The 23,709-nt window shown below is 40.1% G+C and overlaps 2 protein-coding genes across 3 annotated transcripts in view; both read left to right on the top strand.

Annotated features, from left to right (window-relative positions):
• Positions 1-1,286: 1,286 nt before the first annotated feature.
• ndufa12 (NADH:ubiquinone oxidoreductase subunit A12) lies at positions 1,287-5,912 on the top strand. The gene is made up of 4 exons (XM_004573737.5): positions 1,287-1,435; positions 1,758-1,843; positions 5,269-5,356; positions 5,657-5,912. Exons 1-4 carry the CDS (start codon positions 1,347-1,349, stop codon positions 5,835-5,837), a joined length of 444 nt encoding a protein of 147 aa, XP_004573794.1. The 5' UTR covers positions 1,287-1,346; the 3' UTR covers positions 5,838-5,912.
• Positions 5,913-6,055: 143 nt separating this feature from the next.
• tmcc3 (transmembrane and coiled-coil domain family 3) overlaps positions 6,056-23,709 on the top strand; it is an 86,808-nt gene continuing 69,154 nt past the window's right edge. Inside the window, exons 1-2 of one of the 2 annotated variants that reach the window (XM_076875518.1) lie at positions 6,056-6,871; positions 7,881-7,963. In XM_076875518.1, the coding sequence (XP_076731633.1) occupies positions 7,898-7,963 (66 nt within the window). In that variant the 5' untranslated portion in view covers positions 6,056-6,871; positions 7,881-7,897. Of the gene's footprint in view, positions 6,872-7,880; positions 7,964-12,110; positions 12,662-23,709 lie in introns of those variants that run through there. The other variant, XM_004573735.6, reaches the window with a different exon arrangement.

Raw genomic sequence — 23,709 nt, 5'->3', positions numbered from 1 at the left:
AAAAAAATTCAAAATGCCTTTTGTGTGGAATATGCATTTCTTGAGGATCTTCATGATCCAAGAAATGCAGTCATTGGCAATTCTCTCAGCAGCAAGAAGTGATATCAAACTTTTAGGGGGATCCTCCTGTAAGTTCTTAGAGGTTGATGGCTGACTTTGACCTTCTGTAGGCCCAGTGTCAGTGATTGGTTCAGGCTCAGGGCTTTGTTCTGGAGGTTGGTCCTGCTCTAGTACACTTCACACAGGAGACGGTTTTATTTTTGGGAGGAGAATCTGGACTTGACTGTGGTTCACACAGTCTGTCACTTTCTTTTTCCTCTGTTGGGGTCAGTGCTCTTAAAATCACATCCTGGATGTCTTCCATGGCACGAGAAACGTTTTACTTTGGACGGTTTGATCCAAAGCATCATTCTGTAACCACACTTTTGCATGGAGTCTTCAACAGTCACGTAGACGACTTCAAAAGAAAAGGGTAACTCATCTGTTTGCTCTGGAGACCTAGAGATTACCGTGTCTGAAAGATTTCTTCCCGGTAGCATCATAGGGAGTAAATATCTTTGAGTCGACTGGAGGTAGTCATTTTATCTGTCAACTCCCTGTGAAAAGTCTCAATTTCAGCACTTGTCATTATGTTCTCGGGGGTTTCTGGATAAGGTTAAGGTGCTCTGCCCGGGTTAATTTATTAAACAGTTGATCAATATTAGGTTTGATGGTGTTAAAATGGTGTTAAAATCAACTTATTCGTACACACACATTCACATTCAACAAAGACCAAAGCACGAGTGCTCAAATTAATGTGGTTTCTAAGTTAATACATCTGCGTCCCATAAGGAAAGAATATAAACATCAGTAAAGCTTTTTTCAAATCGTCTCTCCCTCTTGTAGTGGACATCGGATCTTGCTTAACCTCCTAGGACCTGGCGTCCACATATGTCACATTTTGGGTTATTTAGACCAAAATACTAAATTTTGCTCTACAAGGGCCTGATGTCCACTTACGAGAACAATATACTGCCTCTGTTTTATCGAAATTTAAAACGAATATCCTCATATGTGGCTCTCATTTTTCTTAGAAACAAAAATCAGGTAAAAAAAAAAAAAAAAATCTGGTGATTCTTTGTTTTTACATTCATCGGGTCCTAATATGCCCAAATATCAAAGAGAAATTAAAAATGCATGCCATGGAAGAGTTCGGGTCTTAGGAGGTTAAAGACCAAGTTATGTGACGTAATCCTGCGGAGCGAGAGAGAGAGAGAGAGAGAGAGCGAGAGAGAAGATGGAACTGAAGTTCTGGGCCTTGTTTCCCCCGACCGAACGGTCCGTCCTAGTAATCTTTCCGTCTTAAGATGGCGGGGTATGGAAACCTTGTCCGAAGGGCTTTGGGGCAGATAGGAGGTCATGGAGGAGTCCGGGGTTTTTTGCTCCAGCTGTTCAGGTGAGTTTAATAAGACGTGTGTGCCGTCTGTGTTTATCCGCTGGAGGTGAAAGATAAGGGTTAAATGCGGCAGAAGAGAAGCGCGGATTTGGAGAGCTAGCTGATGTTAGCATGCTGTAAAGGACTCCTGATTAGCTAGACATTAAGAAAATGGTGTAAAGTCCATTAAAGGGCTTGAGGAAATGTGTGAAAACTATCAAAACTTTAGGACTTTAAAGGTGATTCGTTTTCAAAATAAGGTTATGTAAATGCTACATGATGTTGTGTTTATGACCTGCAAGTTTTGGGGAAACTAACGTCTGTCTTCCTATTTTATTGGCAGAGTGAATGATATAAAAACGGGCACACTGGTCGGTGTGGATAAATATGGAAATAAATACTATGAGGACAAGAAGCATTACTTCTTCGGTGAGTCAAATTAATTTCAGAGCGCTATAGTAACTGTTTCACGTCTACAGATCTTTCTGTTATCTGGTTTCACTCATCCTAATGTTTGCAGTCAGGGTAGTTTAAGGTGGGTATCAACTTGCTAAATCAGTCTGGGATTTACTGATCCAGCCGTGATCTTTTCACGTTTATTTATATTTTACTAGGAAAATGGAAAATTAGGTGCAGCGATTTATTGCAACATGTGCAAACATACATGTAAATTAGGGGTGCAACGATATTCGTATTGATATTGAACCGTTCGATACAGTGCTTTCGGTTCGGTTCGCATATGTATCGAACAATACAACATTTGTAATTTATTTTATCAACTTTCCTTCTGAAGATGCTGTCTGTGTTGAGCGCTCAGTGAATCTGCGTTCGACTACTCCGCCTAGGCTGCACTGTCGAGCACAGATCCACTGAGCGCTCAACACAGACAGCATAGTCAGAAGGAAGAGCGCAGGGCAAGCTAGCGAGACAGAAGTTAAGCTCCCCCACCCTCATTCAGATCTGGCGTTTGGAATTATTTTGGTTTTCATGTGACGTATGACCCTGAAGGTAAGCTCATGGACTAAAGTAAAACAGTATGTTGGATGTGCCATGCAATGCTCAATTACATGGGTGGGAGCTAGCGTGTTAGCGCAGTTAGCTCGTTAAGTGTTGGCCGTCTAGCCCCACGGGGCGATCGGCGGTAGCTCGTTAACGGAGATTTGCCGTGTTGTGGCGTTAAGGTCATTTCAACGAGATTAACCTGAAAGCACTAGTGGGAACACAACGAATATGACTGCACATTTACGCCGACATCATCCTAGTGCAAAGACAAAAACAACAAGCATGCTACTAACTTTAGCCGAGTCATTTAGACAGCTGTTAGCACGTGATTCTCCTTATGCTGCTGAGAATATAGCCCAGAAGAAGCGGATAGTATAGCTTTTATTTTGGAAAGAGCCATTTCTCTGTAATAAACTCTCTTTTCCAAAGATGAGTGATTCCTCAATCAGATACAGAGCTCGCAATATCGCTAGCCCGACGTCCTGGGGATAGCGATTTTTTTCAGTCAGGCTACCAAAATCTATCTCTTCCCTGCCCGTAGGGCTATTGTAGGAAGGAAAAATATATGTCAATGCTTTTGCATTCTTTCGGAAATGGAGCTGGGTAATTATGTCATTGGCATCGGTGAGCCACTGTCAATATGTGACATATTGAAATCGCGTTTGAATTTGCGCTTGTTTTTTTGCTTTCACTTTGCAATCGTGCGAACTGTGTATAGAGAGCGACAGTCTTATTAATCGTTAGCTTACTATGCAAACATGACAAGTGAAATCTCCCGCAGCAAGCTTAAACATGTGAGAGGTTGATCGCGCAGAGAATCGCTGAGCTTATGTGAGTGCGTGTGTAAAAGCAGCAGGATATATATATTTTAGTTCTGCTGAGCCAAATAAGACAGGTCAGGGTGAAGAAGTGACAGCCAAAGAAAAGCTTACCACAAAACGGAGAAGTTATGACAAATCAGACTATAAGGCAAAAAGAAAGTGCAGCTTTATGGTTTCATGGACAAAAGAATTTCTGTGGCTGCAATATGACGAGCTAAAAAACAACACGCACAAGGGTTAGGGTTAAATTTAAAAACTGTACTTTTGAGTTAAAATATATATTTATAATTTTAATAAATGACAAATTAAAAAGGCATGAACATTTTTTTGTATCGAAAAAACATCGAACCGTGACACCAAAGTATCGAACCGAACCGAACCGTGAATTTTGTGTATCGTTGCACCCCTAATGTAAATGTACTTTCTCTGCTTTGTCTTATATACAGTTCTAATTCTAATGTTTAATGTGACCACCACTTTTCTTTAACACATCCTGAACTCTCTCAGGTGAGATTTCTTGTAATGTTTTTAAGTAGTCTTCAGGAATAGCTCTCCAGCTTCTTGAAGGACACTCAAAGCTCTTGTTTGGATGTTTGCTGCCTTTAGATGGTCCCACACTGCTTCAGTAATGTTAATGTATGAGCTCTAGGGAGGCCAGTCCATGTCTGATAGTGCTCCATTGTGTGTCTTTCTATCCATGTACGCTTTAACTGCATTGGCAGCGTGCTTGGATCAATGTCATGCAGGAACACGAAGCTCCTGTCAGTCAGATTTCTTTCAGATGATATTGCATGGTGGTCATGGCCGCAAACCATGACAGAGCCTCTACCATGTTTTACAGATGGTTGTACATGCTCACGTTTGTCTTCCTCTCCTGACCTTATTCCATCAGAATCAGTTCCACTGATTTTCAGTCTAGTTCTCATGTAATTTGGCATACCCCAGCCTTTTCTCCCGCCCTTCCTTGAGAATGGCTTCTTGACAACCACTTTTCCACTGAGACTATTACTGGTGAGGTCTCCGTGATTCAGTGAGGTTTTTAGATGATCAGCTGAAGCACCAGATGCATCTCTCAGTTCTTGTCATGTCTTATAATTCTTAAGAACATGGCCTTCAGATACTGTTTATCTGGTGTAGATAGTTTTTAGGCCTGCCACTTTTTTTTTTGTTTTTGTTTTGTCACGCACTTGTCCAGTTTCCTCAAACCTTTTAAGGACACACTGCACATCATGGTGAGATATGCCAAGCTTTCAGCTGATAGCTCTTTGGGAATCACCTTGGGGAGAGGAAGGTCTGTGTGTCTGTTCTTAGACTGCTGCCCCCATGACTCAAACAGTACATTTATGACGATTAAATTTGTTTGATGCCAGGAAGGAATGCTGGCCAGCAGACTGTGTGACTATGGTTTTTATCAGTATCACAACTCAGATTAATGTATATTCCAGTAAATGAATGGTTAGATGTGAGGGACTCTGTTGTGTTTAAAAAATAAAATAAAAAAATCCCAGCTTCAATTCCGGCAGGAGTAAAGATCGTGCCTCAGGCATTAGGAACCAGTGTACTTCAAGCCTGGTTCAGTAAGAGGCACTGATGTCCGAGAGATCTTCCAGAAATAGTGATGCTGATTTACAGAGAACTGAGAATCGGTCCAAACTCATTGAGCAGGTTAGGGCTGCTGCATCAGTTACCATGGTGATGAAGAGGAAGAGAAGTGAACCATCTTGGCAACACTGAAAATTCAGGGTTTAACCTGAATTTGACCTTGGCGATTCCCTAATCTTGCTCCATAGCACAGACATTATGTCAATGGTGACCTGTCTATGGTTAGAGGAAGGATTTGAGTTCAGTTTAAGTCAACTGCCTTTGACAGGAAAAATATAGTAAAGCCAAAGTAAATTAAACTTCAGGTCTTTGATGGGTCTCCAGCAACCTGTTGGATGTTAGGAGGTTAAGTGTAATTTAGGATGAATTTAAATGCTCCTTCAAAGAAAATCCCTAGTCTTAGTTTGTGTTTTGTCTTTGTGCGATCAGGACGTCACCGCTGGGTGATCTACACCACAGAAATGAACGGGAAGAGGACTCTGTGGGAGGTGGACGGCAGCATGGTGCCAGCTGAATGGTGCGGCTTTTATAATGGATTCAAATAGGGTCTGGAATCAGTTAAAAAGCTCAATAAGAAATGTAGAAAACCAATAATGTACATTTTTAATGTTAGAAAGTGTCCATAATATATAATTGTGTATATATAATTTTCCAGTAATCCAAATTATGTTTAGTATTTACTGTAAAGAATAATGTTTTGTGCAAAAGAAAGAACTAGTATGAGATGGTGAAAGAGGAATCTTTTATTTTTTTAAGACTTAGAGTTTGATCATTTAAAAGCTGGTGTTGTTTAAGCCTCCCTCTGTGCACTCTTCAGGCATTGCTGGCTGCACTGCATGACCGACAACCCCCCTACCACACATCCTCCGGAGCCCAAGAAGTTCCTGGCTGAGATTCACCAGTTCAACGTGAGCGGCACCCCACAGCAGTACGTGCCCTATTCTACCACCCGCAAGAAGATCCACGAGTGGATCCCCCCCAAAGCCGGAGCTCAGTGAGCTCGTCATCATCCACATTTTAAATTATGGTTCCTTTCCTGTATCCCTGTCGTAAATAAAACCTCTATACCTGTGTTTGTGGTGTGAGTCCTTACGTGAAAGGGTTTTCACTTTTTTTCTTGAAAGCTTGGACATCAGACACCTCTAAATTGTTTTTAAATCAAAAACATCATGTATGTAGTATAATGGCTTTGGTGATTTTCTACAAATAGAAATGATTTTAGATGCTGTTCAAAGAAGATGGAGAACCTTGGAGTTTATTGATGTTTTAAGCTTTTAAAACCACACACACTGCTACACCATGCTACACCATGCTACCAGCCCTGTACTGTTGGTACAATACAGGATTCATGCGTTAATATTTACACAAAATTCTGACCCTATGTTGCAGCAGCATTAAAACTAATCAGAAAAGATGTTTGTTTTTTTTCAAATGTCTGTTGTCCAAATTTGTTACCTTAGTTTCCTGATGACGATTCTGCTTGTAGCCCATCTTCTTTAAGGTTTCAGATGCTCTTCTGCATATTTTGGTAATAAGAGATTTTTTTAGTTTCTTTTTGCTTCCTACCAGCTTTTCCTTTGAATTTTTCCTTTTTTTTTTTTTTTTTTATCAGTGCACATTAGGTGGAAACATCTCTTTGCTTATTTTAAGCTTTTCATGGATGCTCAGATATTTTTGTAATTCCACTAAATTGGCTCTGCATTGCAGAAAAACTCATTCGCAGAGGTGTGACAGAAAGAGAGAGAGGAAAAAAATTAAATCCAAACAGACTAAAACTCAAACACTGGACAGGAAGTCAAGACCAGAACTGCATTAGTAAACTGGTTGCACTGTGCGTCTGTTGTGTGTGCCTGTTGATTAGTGCAGGATTAGGCTGAGCTGGAGGAAAATTGCAGCCTGCAGCACTTCACTGAGATATGCAGAGATCCTCTCAAGTGCCCGACTAAAAGCCGCACTGATGGTAACACAGTGCCACACTCCCTGTGAATGTCAAGACCAGCCCAGAGCTCTCTGCAGGGCTGCACACTGACAGGTACGTCTGTCTTTTATTATTTACACAGTCTGAGTATCTGAGCATTTCCACACATCCCTTTTTACTCCAACATAGGTTGCACCTTTTTATTGGTGTCCACTTTGCAAAAATGATGTGCAGCATTTGACAGTCTGTTTGCATCATTTATTAAAAATATAAGTAGTTTGGAAAACTCAGTGTTTTTTCGCACCTCTTTGTATATTTATACAAAAAAAAAAGATTAAAAAACAAACAAACATTTTCTTCTCTAATCATACCAAGAATGTCATAATGATCTGACAGCTGTTTGTTATGCTGTGAAAAGAAGAAAAATGTTCACTGTTGAACAAGGAAATGTGGCAGCAACGGTTGTGTTTTTTTTGTTTGTTTGTTTGTTTTTTAAACCCTTTAAAATATACTTTTTTTGGGGGGGGGGGGATTTCCTTTATTCTAAAGTAGTTTAAAACCTTCCACAAATTAAAATGAGATCATGTCCCAGTCTGTAGCTTTGTTTAATACTAATTTGTACCACACGGGGGCACAGGGATTGAACAAAACCTGTATTTCACCAGGGGAGGTATATGGCAAAAAACAAAACTTTTACCAGAATCATAAATTAAACAGTAGCAAAAATCTGAGCTGAGCCCCCTACTGGTGAAAGCATCCCTCAATTCATTATATTCCACTTGTCCAAAGTCAGGTTAGGGTGGCAGTAGGCTAAAGACTGTATTCTAGGCATCCTGCTGGTCAGCCACAATTCCCAGTGTCTCCAGGGGGATACTGGAAATTCCCAGGCCAAACAACTGGCAGAAGGTGCCCAACTGAGGTCTCCTCTAATGGGGCACCCAGTTGGGCATAACCAGGAAACCACAAAAATAATACGCAAAATATGTTTTTTCCAACATGACTGAAGGACAGAGAATTAAAATTCTGGTGTTTATGTGAGAGTATTTAAAGCCAGCAGATCATGTTTAAATTATCTTGTTCAGTAGTTAAGACTTTGTTTTTATATATTTTTGTATTTTTTCAGCAATCTGCAGCTGTTAAATGAGGAGGTTCACTGCTTCATCACTTTTTGTTCAAGGGGAACATTTAGAAGAAGGTCCGTGCAGTGTAAGTGTACGTTTCAATTTATCTGTAATACAGTTTAGTGGCCAACAGGTGGAGTTGTTCCCCTTTTGTTGCCATATTGCTCTCTCAAACCAGATCATGCTCAGGGGGCTTTTTATATCCCCTTGACTCAGCATTTCAGCAAACAACAGTCCTCTCAGAAAGGCGACTTTTCATCTAAATCTTCAAATTAATTAAGAACAAAGAGCCAGAAGTGCTTTGATGTGATAACACAGAGGCTTGAGTGACCTTTAGTGCGCTCTTCAGGCTGATTTCTACATTTCTATTCAGTGAACGGTTCATTTGTTGCTCATCTGTTCTGCCTACATCTCACGTCAGCTGATAGCTATTGTCTGATTCATCTTCTGCAAATGGAGCAGATAATCCCGTCTCTGCTTTTGTGTTTGCTGATGCAGCGCTACGCTGAAGTGGCAGCTGGTAAAAACAGCACCAGGGAGTCTAAAGACGGTCATCCTAACACAGAGACACCCTCCTTTTTCTTCACCACCTGTCTTGCCAGCTATCATAACTCTTAAGTGTCAACAGCTTCATGCCTCCTCTTTATCGAGTCTCTTTACCATCCTTCACTTTTGCCACTCTCTCCCTCCCCGTCCTCTCCTTTTTCATCATTCATAACCGACTTTCTTCCACGAGGGGGGTTTGACTCCTAGAGGAGCACCCTCTTTCTTTTTTTCCCACTTTCTTTTTAAAAAATCTTTAATTCTCTAAATGTTAGCTCAGCTTAGTGGGTCGTAGTCATTGCCTCAGGCCTTTGATTTTTTTTATAGACCTCTCCTCTCCTTTGGCTTTTAAAATGTCCCAGTTCTGCCCACTTCCCACGAATGATACTGCACACATGAAGGAGAAATTCAAAGCTTCTCCCCCCACAGCCTTGAAGAGATCCCCTGTCAGTCACTGGCATCCCCTCTCTTGGTTTTCTATAGCGAGATCACAATCCCTTTTCTCTTTGTTCATCATTTGTGTTTGCTTTGGAAAAGCACAGGTCTGTTAATGCTGTAGGTCTACTATTGTTTTTCAATATATCAAGACTTTTTGCCATAATTTATAAGTGCTGCAGTTCCTGAAATGCACCTGAAGGAGAGGCTGAATGAGTTTTCATTGAGGATACCTGCCAGGTTTTAACTAAAGTTCCTTAGCGAACCCAAATGCAGGGCTTCACTTAGGGGTAAAGGCATCAGAGTAAATGTTAACTTTTGAAAAAGTAACAGAAAAAAATGAGGAGGATCTACAGAATAATCCAAATGTACACCATCAGGAAAATAACAAAACTCTAAAACAAGGGGGAGCAGGAAAATTAGACAGGAGACTACAGAGAGTTAGGGAAGGCAAGAGAAGAGGAAATACTACATTCTAATTATTCAGAAAAGACTCCACCTTTTGGCCAGCGGCAGATGGGATAGGCTTCCTGACCCTGAATTTGATAAGGAGAAAATGGATGGATGGGCAAAGGGGAGGTCGAAGAAACGCAGTTACCAAAGTAAAACAGGAAGTAGAAACGATGAAGACAACGATAAGATGGAGGGACTCTGTAGACACTAGCAAAATATGAACATGGAGACATAAGAAAGGAGGTCAGTACACTAAACATGCTTAACTGTCTCTAGTTGATATGACCACTCTTACTGACACCACACAGAGCCAAGAGTAGAAAGTCTTAAATCTGAACTTTAAACTGAACTCATTATTTGAAACATTTGTCCTTGAGTCCTCTCATTACCCATGAGCACTCTGATGGTGTCATGGTCCTGTGTCTAGTGATCCAATGTTTATGTTTTTGATTATTCGTATTCTGAATTTTGGGGATTTCTAGTGTTTAGGTTTTGTTTCTATGCCTCCCTTGTGTGCTCCGTGTTGCATCTAGTTTTTTCTGGTTTCCTGTTTTACTTTGACAGTCCTGTGTCCTGTGTTTGTGCATTCTGTTTTGCTTCCTCCCTGTCTTGTGTGTGTGTGTGTGTGTGTGAGATTAGTGCCAGAGTGTTCCTTCGTTACCCTCTTGTGTATTTAGTCCTCTGTCTTCTCTCTGTAATCGTTTTTTTGCATTTCCTTTTCTTTTGTTGTCCTTGTGTTTCCAGCTTTTTAGGTTTCTTGTTTGTTGTTAAGCTGTCATGTAGTGTTTAGTTTTCCCAGTATAGGTTTTGTTAGCTCTGTGTTAGTCAGCCTTTGCTTTTATTCTTCTGTTCGTGTAAAATTAAGGCTTAGGTTCTGTTAATATCCACCTCCATCTCCGTTGTCTGCATTTGGGTCCTCACTCCCTCATCTCCATGCCGCCTGCTTTAACAGAGGTGACAGATGGATGCATCATGGCCAACGTGGGGTTCAGTATTTCGCCCAGGGATACAAGGGATCAAACTTCTGACCTCCCACTCAGTAGATGGTAGATGACCCTGTGCAGCTGAACCACAGCCACAACCTGGCAGCGCATGTATGAGAGAAAACGAGGTACAGAATAATAGGACTCCTGTAAAGGTTGTGTTAGGAGCACACAACTTGGAAAGTATTTCCTTCTGTCAGTGTTTGGTACTTGTGTGTCATGACCTCAATTTCTAGTTTCTGAGACGTGAAACTGCATGTCCAGGTTTTTTCAAATAAATAAAAAGGTTCATATTTGCAGAAGGACATTTTGTTCCAGATGGTACCAAAATCAAATATAACTGCCGATCCAATGTTTGGCTTAATAATTGTAATAAATGTCACTTAAATAGATATTGCAATGTTGGTGAGTTGTTTTAATGAACATTTTGCGATCTAGTGAGCAGTTTTACTAAAAACTACTGTGTATTTTCCATAGTAATGAAGCAGCATGCCCTTCAGTGAAGCCTGGTTCATTATAATAGCAGCAGAGCTTCACAGACACAGTGGAATAAAGTCTCTGGATTATGTGGGAAATTGTTCCGTGTTGCTTCTATGCACAGCCTTTGAGCAGCTTTAATGTTTTAGCTGTTTACCGTCCCCTGGGGGCAGTGTGACAAAAAACAGGTGTGTGGGCTGCTTGGTCTCCTTGGTAAACTGCACACAAGCATATCTGCGCAGCCCGGCCCTCATGCCCCTTTGCACAGATTCAAAATGACCCAAATGATCATAAAGCAAGCAATAAGCTGTAACCTCAGACAAAGGAAAAATAAGGCAATGCAAAAGTGCCAAAATCTGCAAATCCTTCAGTGGCCACTTCAGGCTTACTCCAGAAGCAAGTCTCTACACAGGAGAAATAAAAATAAAATATAAAAAGGTCAGCAGCCAGAACAACTGAAGGAACAGTGATGGAGAGCGGACAGGCAGGTGTGTTTCAGGAAGGTATTGCTTCTTGCAGGTTTGGGGTTCAACTTGACAGTTCAAGTAAATGCCAGGATTGTGACACTTTGCAGCTTGTTTTTCATTCTTGCAAGAGTTAGCTCCTTCCTCCATATACAAAATCACCTGCCTCCAAAAAAGCATCAAAATTCAGACTTTTAGCCTTTTAAATGCACTGGATGACATCATTGTAGCTGCCTTCATCTTTTACATTGTCTATGGTGGTAAATCTTTACTGAACCAATCAGCACGCATGCAAATGCATATTTTATATATTTATTACTCGTGCTATTTTGCAAGTGCCCCCTACTGCACCCTCAACTGAATTGCTCCAATATCTGTACAAATAGGGAAGTAGATTGGCTCTCTTTTATTGGCTCATGGTTGAGCCAATCAGCCAGTGCGTAACGTCAGGGCGATTACTCTCCTCTTTTATAAACAGTTTATGCTCTGGACATAATACTGACTGCATTAAATCATTGTTGGTTTACACTGAGGAAAAGTGTCACCAGCGTCATCGTTTAAAGGTATTCAGAAGGATATGAGGATTATAGCCCTGAGACATTAGCAAGCAGATATTACTAAAATTCCTCACTCTTCAGTGGAATTGTTAATAATAACAATAAAGAGATAATAAATATGCCCTGTTTATTGTCCTCTATGTGTGTAGTTTGAGTGGGAGCGGGTGCAAAGTCCAGCACACACAAACACACACACACAGAGGCTGTTATCTGACGCTGCAGATTAGCAGTGCTGTCAGAGTCTCTGTCCTGTAGAGTGCGTTCACCCTCAGGGAGCAGGAGATTCCTGCATTAACTCAGCATTCCCACACTCTTTCATTCCCTTAAACCTCCCTCCCTCTCTCCAAGGCTGTCCCTATCTCAGTCCCTCCTCATCACATAATCCTCTGCTTCTTCCCTTTTGACTGGCAGTGGAGAATTGCTGTTGTTGTTGTTAATGTGTGCAAAGTGTGTCCCGGCCGGTGGAGGGTGGCCGATAAGGATCAGGACAATTCCTACTCAGGCTCCCTCATGCCTTTTAAGGTGGCTTTTCCGCCTGAAAGGCACAAGTGTGTGAGGAGAGTAAAAGAACAGGGCAGCTCAGGAGGAGTGAGTGCAGTGCTGGTGGAGCTCTGACAGCTCTGCTGAGACAGGAAGCACTAGATTTCACAATAAGACGGTTGCATTGCACACAGAAGTCGACAGACAGGCACACACACTACTGCCTCCTCTTAGAGGGGAGTCGTAAAACTTCAAAGAGCCAGACAGAGCTCTGTGGTGATTTCAGAGGTCTCCTGAAAACCACGCTGGAATGCACTTTGACCTCAGGGTGTGAGGAAGAGGAGACATGAGGAAGAACTACAGTGATATTCCACTCATCTATGTGACAGAGGTAGCTTTTGAACTTTATTTCACTCTAAAATCTGACTGAATGTTGATTATCTTGTTGTCGGCTTGATGAGAGATGAAAAAGTCGCTTCTTATTTTGTTTACGTGAAGTCGCCTGCAATCACTTGATATTCACAGCAGCTCAGGCACACAAAGATAAAAGCATTCATTTATGAATGAAATGTGCTCTGATGTATAGTAAGAACTTGATATTCCTGTAGGCAGGGGAAGAAGATTTTTTTTTTATCTTATGCTGTGTTGTGATTACATTGGCATTTCCCACTAAACATAACCAAGGAAGTTGATTTTTAACAGTCTGAGGTCGAGTGAGACAAGTTTCACCACGTTTCTCTCTGAGCGTCAACGTGTGATTGGCCTTAGGAGCTTGAATAACATCTGAGGAATGCCTACACCAAAACACTGGCTATGCACACGTATTAAAACTGCCTGAGCTGTTTTTATTTTCGCTTTCTTTCTTTCTTTCATGATTGTTCTAAAAGAAGTCAACCGTGAAGTTTTCTGTTTCTGTTCCTCCTGTCTCTATCTGTCCATCACAATCTCAGCTGCTCTATCAAAATGTCCAGTTGCTGAACTCTGTGGCTGTGAGAAAAGCGTCCCAGAGCGTATCCCTGGAAGGGCGCTGTGCTTTTGGCTGCTTTTATTGTGCTGACACTGTGTGTTTTATGTGTGCACATGCATTATGTGCCTCATTGTGCCAGTATATGCACAACACAAATGCATTAAAAAAAAAGATCTTATGTAACCACTTCCACCACAATGAGCCTCTTCCTGTCCTGTCAGGCTAACAGCCTCCATCAGATGACCAACAAGGAAACAGTAGAGGGAAGAAGCTGGTAGTTTTTATCTGTCATTCTCATCGAGGTCTCAGCGCTGCAAAAACCTTCAGCAACAAGTCTATAATCAGCTATCGCCTGTGTTTTCACAACTTATGCATGCGTGATACGTTGTCAAACCCTCTGTGTGCAGTATGTGTGCGAAGCCTGAGAAATGTAGAGACTTCCATCCATTTACCATGGTAACCAGCAGTGTCTAAAGCATTCAAGACCTTATCTTAGTGCTTCGCCTTGTCTTCCTCCTGCTCTCTCGCTGTGTTTTAACCCCATAACAGAGGGAACATCTCAAAGGACATCATAGCAAGAAATGTCTTTTTAACCTTCATCCTTACGTGCACTTAAAGCAACACTATGTAGTTTTTGTTGCGTGCGTATTTGGTCTATATCAGGTCTCAGAATTTGTTAAACGCAACCTGAAAGGAACAAAAACACAAGACATATTACACTGTGCCAGTCAGTTTCAACTAAAATTAAACCAAAATGTAAAAAAAGTAACAAATGAATAACTACAGCCTGCGATTCAGGTGCTTGTAGAACCACCTTTAGCAGGAATAACTTGAAGTAAATTGAAGTAATCGTTTTCTGTATGATCGTATCAGTCTCACATTGTTGTGGAGGAGTGTTGATTCAGTTCATTGAGGTTTGTAGGTTTTTGTTTATGTACAGCACTCAGGTCCAACCACAGTGTTTCAATTAGGTCGAGATCTGACATTAGATTTACTGCTGTGCTTGTGATCATTTGTTCTGCAGAATGACCTAATTATGACCGATCTTAATCTATGAACATAAGTACAACAAAGCAATCTAGCCATTTGATAACGCTTGAATGAAACATTATCAAATTCCATTTTAGTCAAATAAATTGACTAAAATGTAATTTTTATTCAGTGCCTTAGTAAATTGAACCCCACATAAAAATCAAATTCAGTTTTATTTGTACAGCCCCAAATCACAACAACAGTTGCCTCAAGGCACTTTATGTTGTAAGGGAAAGACCCTACAATGATACAAAGAAAACAGGAAAAACCCCAACAATCATATGACTCCCTATGCAATCGCTTTGGCAACAGTGGGAAAGAAAAACTCCCTTTTACAGGAAGAAACCTCCATCAGAACCAGGCTCAGGGAGGGTCGAGTTGGGGGTGAGTGGATGAAGACAGGACAAAGACATGCTGTGGAAGAGAGACATAGATTAATAATAGCAAATAATTAAATGCAGTGAGGTGTATAAATGACTAAGAATCTTTATCACAGTCTTGGTGAAGACTGAAAACTGCTGGATGCCAGATGTTTTTCTGTATTGCTGCCCAGTAGATGCCAATATGTAATGTGTTCTCAGATTAATGTAAAGGAGCGCAAGTCTAAAACTTTTATGCATGGCAGTAACGTTTCATACATCACCAAGTAAGTACAAAAGCAGGCAGGACTGCAGTGTTTCTCAGATAAAGCTGTTTAGTGTGTTGTTTCCACAAATATGAAGTCAGTCAGTCAGACAGGCAGGCATGGGCACGGCAGCACCGAGGAGAAAAGACTTTGAGCCAAATTACTATTCAGCCGTCTGCAGCTGTCAGTATAACTCCCTCTGACCGGACTCCACAGGCAGTTTTTCATGTTTCCTGACCATCTTTTCAAATTTGCTGCCATCAGAAATTGTTTCTAAATAAATAACATTTTTTAAATATTAAAACAATTCAAATTATAAATATTTAGTTATATTTGGGAGTCCAGACTTCCAGAATGACCAGGAAGAACTGCAAAAATTGAATTAAAAAATAACATTATTGTACAATAGCACTGCTATTTTTATCAGCACAAGATAAAATATTCTAAAGTGAAATGCATTTTTGATTTAGTGCACGATAGGCAGACCCATCTGCCTCCAGAAATACATGCATTTAACCAGCCATTACAGCTGTATGTTGTATATCTGTGTATATAATTGTGTATATACAGCATGCACACAGTCACAGACTCACATAAACATTTATGTCAGAGTTTATGTCAAAGAGAGGAGAAAATGCCAGGAGGTGCCCAAAAACACCCTACACCTGCAGGTCCAAACCTCTACGTGTTTGATATAATGAAGTAAATCCACCTGATGGTTTCAGGGGTGTGTTTTATTTGTGTTGTACACTAACAGGTGCCCAATTCATGAGGCACCATACTTCTAAGTGTACAGATGACTCAGTAATTGTGTTTCTGCTGAGCAATAAAGACCCTGCAGAGGTTTCAGAGTGGTGTAGTGCTGCTTCTTGGAGAGATGCTCATAGATATTATGATTCTCTCGGCTGTGGAGTTTAAGCAGTAGTACAAATGCTGTCACGCTGTGCTCGATGGCAAGTTGACCTTTGAGCTTCAGGTGGTTCTTTGAGGTTTTTAATGATGGCACCTTCATGAGATTGCTTTATTGTTGTTTTAACATCAAAAACACAAACAGAACTGCAGGCTAATTGACCCCCTTCTATGTCAGCTTAGGACTTTGAACAAGATCTATCCAATCCACGCTGATGCCAACCTCCAAACAGGAAAGCCAACATGCAGGTTAATCACAGGGCCACTGGACTTTAAACATGTCTGTGTAATTTTTCTGCCATTATTCTCTTGATTCATCAACAATCAAGCTTATGGCTGCCAATTATGGGCAGTCGAAGCTGTATGATTCAAATTCACAAAGACAAAGTTTTGAAAAAGTGAGCAAAATCATCATCTACAGAAAATATGCGAAAATAGTTTCCTTCCTGAAGTTCCTTAATGTATGGGGTCAAATCGAGCCACAAGTCATGAAGCACAAAGATGCCTCTTGATATCACATTTACAATTTGATGATTTGAATTTGCAAAAACAAGACAAAGGAGTTGAAGGATGGATGAATGCTTTGGTGTCCTCATACCTTGACTGTTTTAATTCATTATACTCTCACCATAATGATGTTTCTGGCACATGCCACCTGGAACAAATTCGTTTTGTTGTGAAGGACAAGCTGAAGGCTTTTGCAATATTTAAGTTTTGCTTTCTCCTCAGATAACATCCAGTACAGTACAGTCATCTCTTATCAAAGTGTTACAGTTTCCGTTCTAAATTTCAGTGTTGTGGGATGATTTTCTTTTGTTTAATTCTATTTATAGTCTTTATTTGGCAGTACGGTGCAGAGAGTAGACAGGAAAGCAAGGAGAAAGTGGGGCAATTGCGGGGGAAGACTTGAATACATGCAACTGCTCCAACCTTTGGTATTTGGAGCACCATGATGATGGTGACGTAGGTGGGACCACACATGAGAGCACCCTCATCATGAATCGTCCATGAATAGGCGCCTTAAAAAGATGGAGAGGTTTATGTATGCCCCTGAGGCCTATTTGCCCCAGTAGGCCCTCCCAGGGCAAAGTGGCTCCAGGTGAAGGGTCAAAGTCTGATTCTTATGACGATCTTTATGAAGGACTCATAAATGGACAACGGTGTCTCGCTGGGACTGGGGTTACAGGGTCCACACAGCCACGACTATACTGCATCTCCTGCACGTCTGTACTGTAATTTATACTTACATCGAGGTTATGATGCCATTAAAACCAAGCGAACACATGGACTGAAACAACTTTTAGAATAGAATAGAATAGAATTCAACTTTATTGTCATTGCACATGTCACAAGTACAAGGTACAATGCACTTTTACTTCTGCTGTCTTTTAAAGATTAAAAAAATAACATTTAAATAATCTAAAAGAGGCTGTAATGAGATAAATCATTAACAGGACTAGTCGCACTAAAGGGCAGGCTCGAGAACGAAAAAAAACTTCTGTTCGTTTTTGATATTTAATGTTTCCATTTGCTTCTAGTCTCATTATGACTCACATTTTCCTCTCACGCTAATTACATTTTATTTTTGCACCCAGACAATTTTATAGAGTTTATTCAGCGTGTCTAGCATGTAGTGAACAAAAGCCCACATCTTCAGCATTACTCACAATCTCGCATCTGCCTGAAAACTGTCAGTCCTCATGATATAAATTTCTGAGAATGCTCGTTGCTCCACGTAACACTTACTGTGTTGACTTGCCAGCAGCTGGTTAGAAGCCAGTACGAGATCAGGAACTGAATTCATTAAAGACAAAAAATGCATATCCTCGAGGTGAATCAGCTGAGGTTAAGTGTCTGTGAGGGTTTCGGTACAAAGAGTTGTGTGTGCGTTTATGCATGTGTGTCTTTGTCTTTGCCTGCTACACTGTTAGTGGCTACAACTAACAATTAAAAAAAATTTTTTTAAATGGCTAAACTTGCAAGATTCCCATTAGCTTCAAAAGCACCGTAGTGCAAAACAGAAAGCGATAACAAGCTAAACTAAGCTGATGCAAGAGGCCAAAAGGAAGGTGTAAGAGTGTGCCAATAAAAAGAGCAGGAGCATAAATAATGAGAATTATTTAAAATAGCACTGAAGAAGAGTATTCAAAGAGTGTAAATCCCCCTAAGAATGAGGGCTGTACTAATACTTTGATATTTTATGATGTTTTTATTACAACATCCTGACATCAGAATGTTTTAATTATCCAGTCTTTAAGTCTGATGTCATTAGCTGTTTCTGGGTCCAAACTTCGCTTCATGTCCCAAAGAAAAATAAACACTGTGGCAACACTTAGAGTTACAAACTGTCTACATCGTTTCATCTGTAATAAAATGGTCAGTGTGGCTGCTCTATCAGGTGTAATACAGTATATGAAGTTAAACATCCAGGCATCCATGAAAAGTTAGAGTTCACTAGTTTCCATCTAAAGATGATATACCATGTTCTGACTGAGGGATTTCACATTAGCACAGTGAAGCTGTGGATAAGTGATGAAATGTTTCTCCCACTGAAAACGCTATTTCCAGATGAATAGAATCAACCTTTTGGGATTACTCGAAATGGTTTCAAGGTCAAATTACAATGAAGGTCAAGGTCGAATGCTTAGCCAGCCCAGGTACACGTGTCCCCTGAGGCCTAATATATTGTTGTGAAGTTTAAGAATGTCCGTGGAAGCTTGTGGGTAATATAAAGTTTTTAGTTACAGTATTAGTTACAGTATCTCACTTTTAGCTCTACTTTTGGTCCCCACCAACTGCTGCAGAAAATGTCTAACTTCCCACAGTCACGGTAAAAAGAAAGTACACCCTCTTTAGGTTTTGTGGTCTGGGGAAGTTTTATAAGGCCAGTAAATTGACCCCAAGATCAATGACCATACAATACTCAGAGATACAGAAAAACCCAAGTGCTACACCTCAGACTCTACAGGCCTCAGTTAAATGTTAAAGTTCTTAAAGAAACTATACAAACGACTCGACAAGTGTTGCTTATTTTGAACGACTACCAAGAGAAAGCCTCTTACCTTTAGAAAGAACATGCCAGCTAGACTTAAGTATGCAAAGCTGCATCCCAACAAAGGCTTCCAGAACAATATCCACAGCATGTTAGCCCACACACCTCATACCAACAGTGAAGCACAGTGGTGGAGGTGTAATGATTTGGGCTTGTTTTGCAGCCGCAGGACCTGTGCACCTCGCAGTCATTGAGTCAATCACAAACTCCTCCTCTGTACCAAAGTGCTCTGGAGTCAAATGTGAGGACATCTGTCTGACAGCTAAAGCTTGGCCTAAATTTGGTCATCCAATGGGACAAAGATTCCAAGTACAGCAGCAAATCTGCAACAGAATTACTGATAAAGAAAATAATCATGGTGTTGCAGTAGCCCAGCAAAAGTCCAGAACTCAGCCTGATTGAAATGTTCTTGTGGGATCTTAAGACTGCGGGCCATAAATGAAAACCTCAACAAAGTGAAGCGACATTATAAAGAAGAATGTCTCACCTCTGTGTTCCCTCACTAATAAAACCAGGAGATGAGGGAGGCAGCAGACTTCCACAAACTGAACATGGCCTCATCAGACACTGATTAGACCGGAGCTGTTTGTGTTCAACTCTCCTGATGATAATGACCTTCACTGACAAGCTTTTATTCAAATTACTTCCTCTGCATCCTCTGATTTTTGTGCACGCACTAATGAAGGGTGCCATGCCATAGTCACCGTCCATTACGCCTCATCTCTTCTGTTCATGCAATGCTCAATTTATCACCATGGGGACAAGCAATGTTGTTAGCAGCCTCTTACTGTTCATTCAGACACCCTATGACTAATTAAAGGAAAAACATAAACCCTTCATTCCTACAGTGACGGGATATTTTGACAGGTATTTCACCTGCTCAGTTTCTACAATAACAAACCAAAATTCGCACATTTATACCAGGATTAAACCACAAGACAACCACCTATTTTATAAAAAATAATCACCTAATTGTTATAAAAAAAAAGTTCTGTTTTCACCGGTTGCTGTGATTTATGAAAGACACAAGCGCGTCTGTATATTTAGTTTGTCATTAAAGTCTGAGGGGCACTTCCTCTCCTCACATTTGAACACGAATGCTTGATATGATAGGATTTATTCATCCTTTAACCGGTTTCCTGTTGTGTGCGTGCTCAGCTTCATTAACATATAACCTTGTCCTTGACTTTAGCCTCAAGCTGCCTGGTCTGAAAAGTTTGTAGTGTAAACAGAGGCTTAGTCTTCCTTCTGTCATAATTTATTTTGTCAGCAGAAAATAGAAGCGTTAGATTCCCTCACTTTAGTTCTATTCCTGCTTACAATCCTACCCTCATTGAAATGATCCATTGTGGTTGCTCTGTAAAGGTTTTAATTCAGGTTTATGGTTATGCCGGAGGCCAATGCTGAACTGTATCACCTTATGCTGAGTTGGGTTTTGAATATTTTATCCTTATAATCCATAGGTTAAGTTTTAGGTCACATCAGAACAAGGATAAAACCTAAATACAGGTTAGTGGAGAGCACAAAGAGAGAGCATGAGAAAAAAAATCAGCGCTTTTATAACAAATTCTTATCGGCAGTAACCTACGTTCTTCTATGTGTTACAAGAAGTTGCTTGAGAACATTGATGCCAGTCTAATATCAGCTGTACGCAAGCTAACAGCTAGTTCAGCTTATCACAAATACAAAATTAGCTGGTTTGGCTCTGAAATGTAACAATTTGATTTGTAAAGAAGCTAGACTTAAAAACGACAGAGTTCCCACAATAATTTATTTAACTTTTAAGTTTCATTCAAAGATAAAGCAAAGATGGAAAGCTAGCATGTTTTCGCTTAATGTGTCTCACAGCTAGCAAAGGAAACATTGAGAAACAATGGATCATATAAGTGTCTGTTGCTCAAAAAGCTAATAAATCTATAGAGCTACTTATAAAGGAGACTTTTTGCTGTCGGGGTTTTAGCAGCTGAGTCACTTGATATTTTGAAGAAATAACAGTGAAGGTGTCGGTTTGTTGAACCCCTTCCTCTTATCTCTCGCTGACCTCTCACTTTAATGTCACACCTTTGTGATTTCCAGTTCCTTTAACTCTGCCTCGGTACACCTACACATCACAGCAGTTGTCACTGATTCTGAGGGAAAAAATTAGCAGAGAGAGACCTGAAACCACTCAGAAGAAGACAAAGGGGCCTAAATGTCACACTCTAGCAGTGTGGGGCAGGCGGTGACGTAGGTGGGACCACACATGAAAGCGTGGCAGCTGCCCCACGCTTTGAAAGCGTGACCCTTTAGATATTTATTTCAAACATCCTGTGATGCCTGGGTGTTTGCTCAGAGAGGCTGTGCTGTCTTTTATGAAAGCTTTCACACATTCTGATAGATCTACTCATGTAACCGTGTTTTGGATTTAATGTGAAACATATTAGACACAGCTAGGACTGGGACATGCAATAGAAATGTGTCATATATGTTTCACATTAGATCCAATGGTTTCCCTGTTTTATCGCAATTTTAAAGATGTAAAGATGAATCTGTTAACTGAAAACGCTTTTATTTTTAATATGTAAACATTTTTACTACCTCTCTTTAATCCATAGTCATAGCAGACTTGTGTCTTTGTTTTATAAATTAGAACAAAGTCTAACAACTACAGCATGCTGACGAAAATGCTGGCCACGCCTCCTAATCTTTGATTCTGGTGTATAAACACTTTTCCTTGATATTCATTATGAAGAACTCACTGAGCTCGGGGATTGTGTGTGATGTGTGAGTCACCAACTCTCTGCTCACTCGGTAACTGCAGAGCTCTAAACCTCCTCTGGCATTAACATCAGCACAAAAACTGTGCTTCATGGCACAGGTTTCACTGGCTCCTGTAGACGTGACGCGTTGAGTTTATTATTACATATTCTCTGTTTGATTCTTGTCTACAGTTTACATTTCAGGCTTCATGTATTTTCTTAGTGTTTTCAGTATTGAATTCTTAGTTGTACATGTTTTATTCTGCTTGTTAGTTATCTTCTGTGTCTTATATTGAGTTTTACTCCCTCACATGTGATTGTGTTAATTTGGGGCACCTCATTTTCTCCCAGCTGTGTCTAATTCCCATTAGCCCTCAGCGTGTTAGCATGTGTAGTCCTGCCATTCCTATCTATTAAAAATCTTTTCTTTTTTTTCAGCCATTTTTGAATTGTTTGTTTTTCTGGTGGACTTTGCTTTATGGACTTTCAGCAAACAAAATTAAAGGCTTGCTTAAAGTTTAAGTTTGGCTAACCCATTTCCATGTATCCATATTTGGGTCCTGAGCGCTTCAATTCATCACACTCTTGTCCGCATAGTGTCGCTGACTTGCGGTTAACCTCACAAATCCTTTTTACCAGACTTTAATGAAACATAAAGGAGAACAGCCATGCGGATCATTTTATTTTAACGAACTTGGGTAATTCTGATCTGTTAGTGGTGCCACTTTAGAAGCTGCAGGAACCTTTAGACACAGAATTGTAAATGACATTAGACTTAAAAGCAGAACAACATACATACAAATATAACTGTTACATTTACTGTGATGTTATAAAATGCTTAATCTTCTGAACATAAATTTAACAGTTTATGTTTAAAACATTTAATTTGAGACATAAAGTGGATATAAGAGGCCAGCTGACAATGTTAAAACTATCGCATCTGCTGACTTTTGTTTTTGGGTTAATTGGCCAACCCACCATCTTCAGGTATCTGGTTTTAGCAACTGGTTAAAAATATTCCATCTGTCCACTTCCTTTACCAATTCAGGGAAAAGACAAGGTAAATCCTGGACAGAGAGAGAGACGATCAGTCACACCTATCGGCACTTTAGGATCAGTTAATCAAGCATGTGCTTCTTGGACTTAAATGATACTAAAGTATGAAAGACGAAACCTTAAAGGCACAGGGAAGCCCTAGCTGGCTTATGCCATCCTGGTTTAAAAACATTTTATTCAAAAGGAGATTTTTCTTCTGGGGAAGGTCAACCTGTCGTTGGCAAGGGGAGGGATGCTTATATTTATTGTATGTAGGGAAAAAGAAAACAGCTAACACATGATTATTATTATTATTATTTTAAAATGAGGAGCGAAATAATTACTCTCTGGTATGGGTTAGGATCATCTTTTTTAAAATTAAGAAATATACCATTCACCTTGGTAAAGGTTGTAAGTTAGCTGTACCTTTCATGGTTTAGAAAAACAATAAAACTTGAATATACGTTTACATGTGTAAACACCACCCTCATGCATTCATGCATGACTTTAAACAGAATTTGTCAAGTGAATCAGCAACAGCTGCTTGTGGTTGAAAGCAAGTTGCTGATAAAGCAGCAGTTTCCACAGACTGGCAAGAAATACATTTGCATTATATGCAGTGTGAAAAACAGTCATCACCTCTATTTTGGTCCTTAAGCCTTTTGTTGGAGGGTAAAATGTAAATCACGTTCTTTGTTTAAACATAGCTACAGCTTCTTTTTGTACAGTTAAAATTTATACGGTACGGAGAAATAAAAATGTCCAAACATTTCTATTGTTTTTTCCGCCAACTTCAGAGGACAGTTCTTGATAATGTTTTTAGTTTGTTTGTTTTACAATGATAAGGATTTCTAAAGAAGCAGAATTCCTAGAAAATACAGAGAACAGTCCTTTGTGAACTCATTTGTAGCCAGAGTCTGTATCTAGTAATGCCCGTGAGTGTATCTCAATGCCATCTCAAGGTTTTCCTTTATATTTCTGGGTATTGTAGTGCTTTGAATTGGTTGAAAACAACATCAGCTGATACACCTCACTTATGTTTTCCCTGTTGGTTTGACAGATTTATAACCCGGTTATTTTC

The sequence above is a fragment of the Maylandia zebra genome, linkage group LG17 (genome assembly GCF_041146795.1).
Source record: "Maylandia zebra isolate NMK-2024a linkage group LG17, Mzebra_GT3a, whole genome shotgun sequence".
NCBI classification, from domain to species: domain Eukaryota; kingdom Metazoa; phylum Chordata; class Actinopteri; order Cichliformes; family Cichlidae; genus Maylandia; species Maylandia zebra.
The sequence above is the reverse complement of the archived record's forward strand: the minus strand, read 5'-3'. Positions and strand labels throughout refer to the sequence as shown.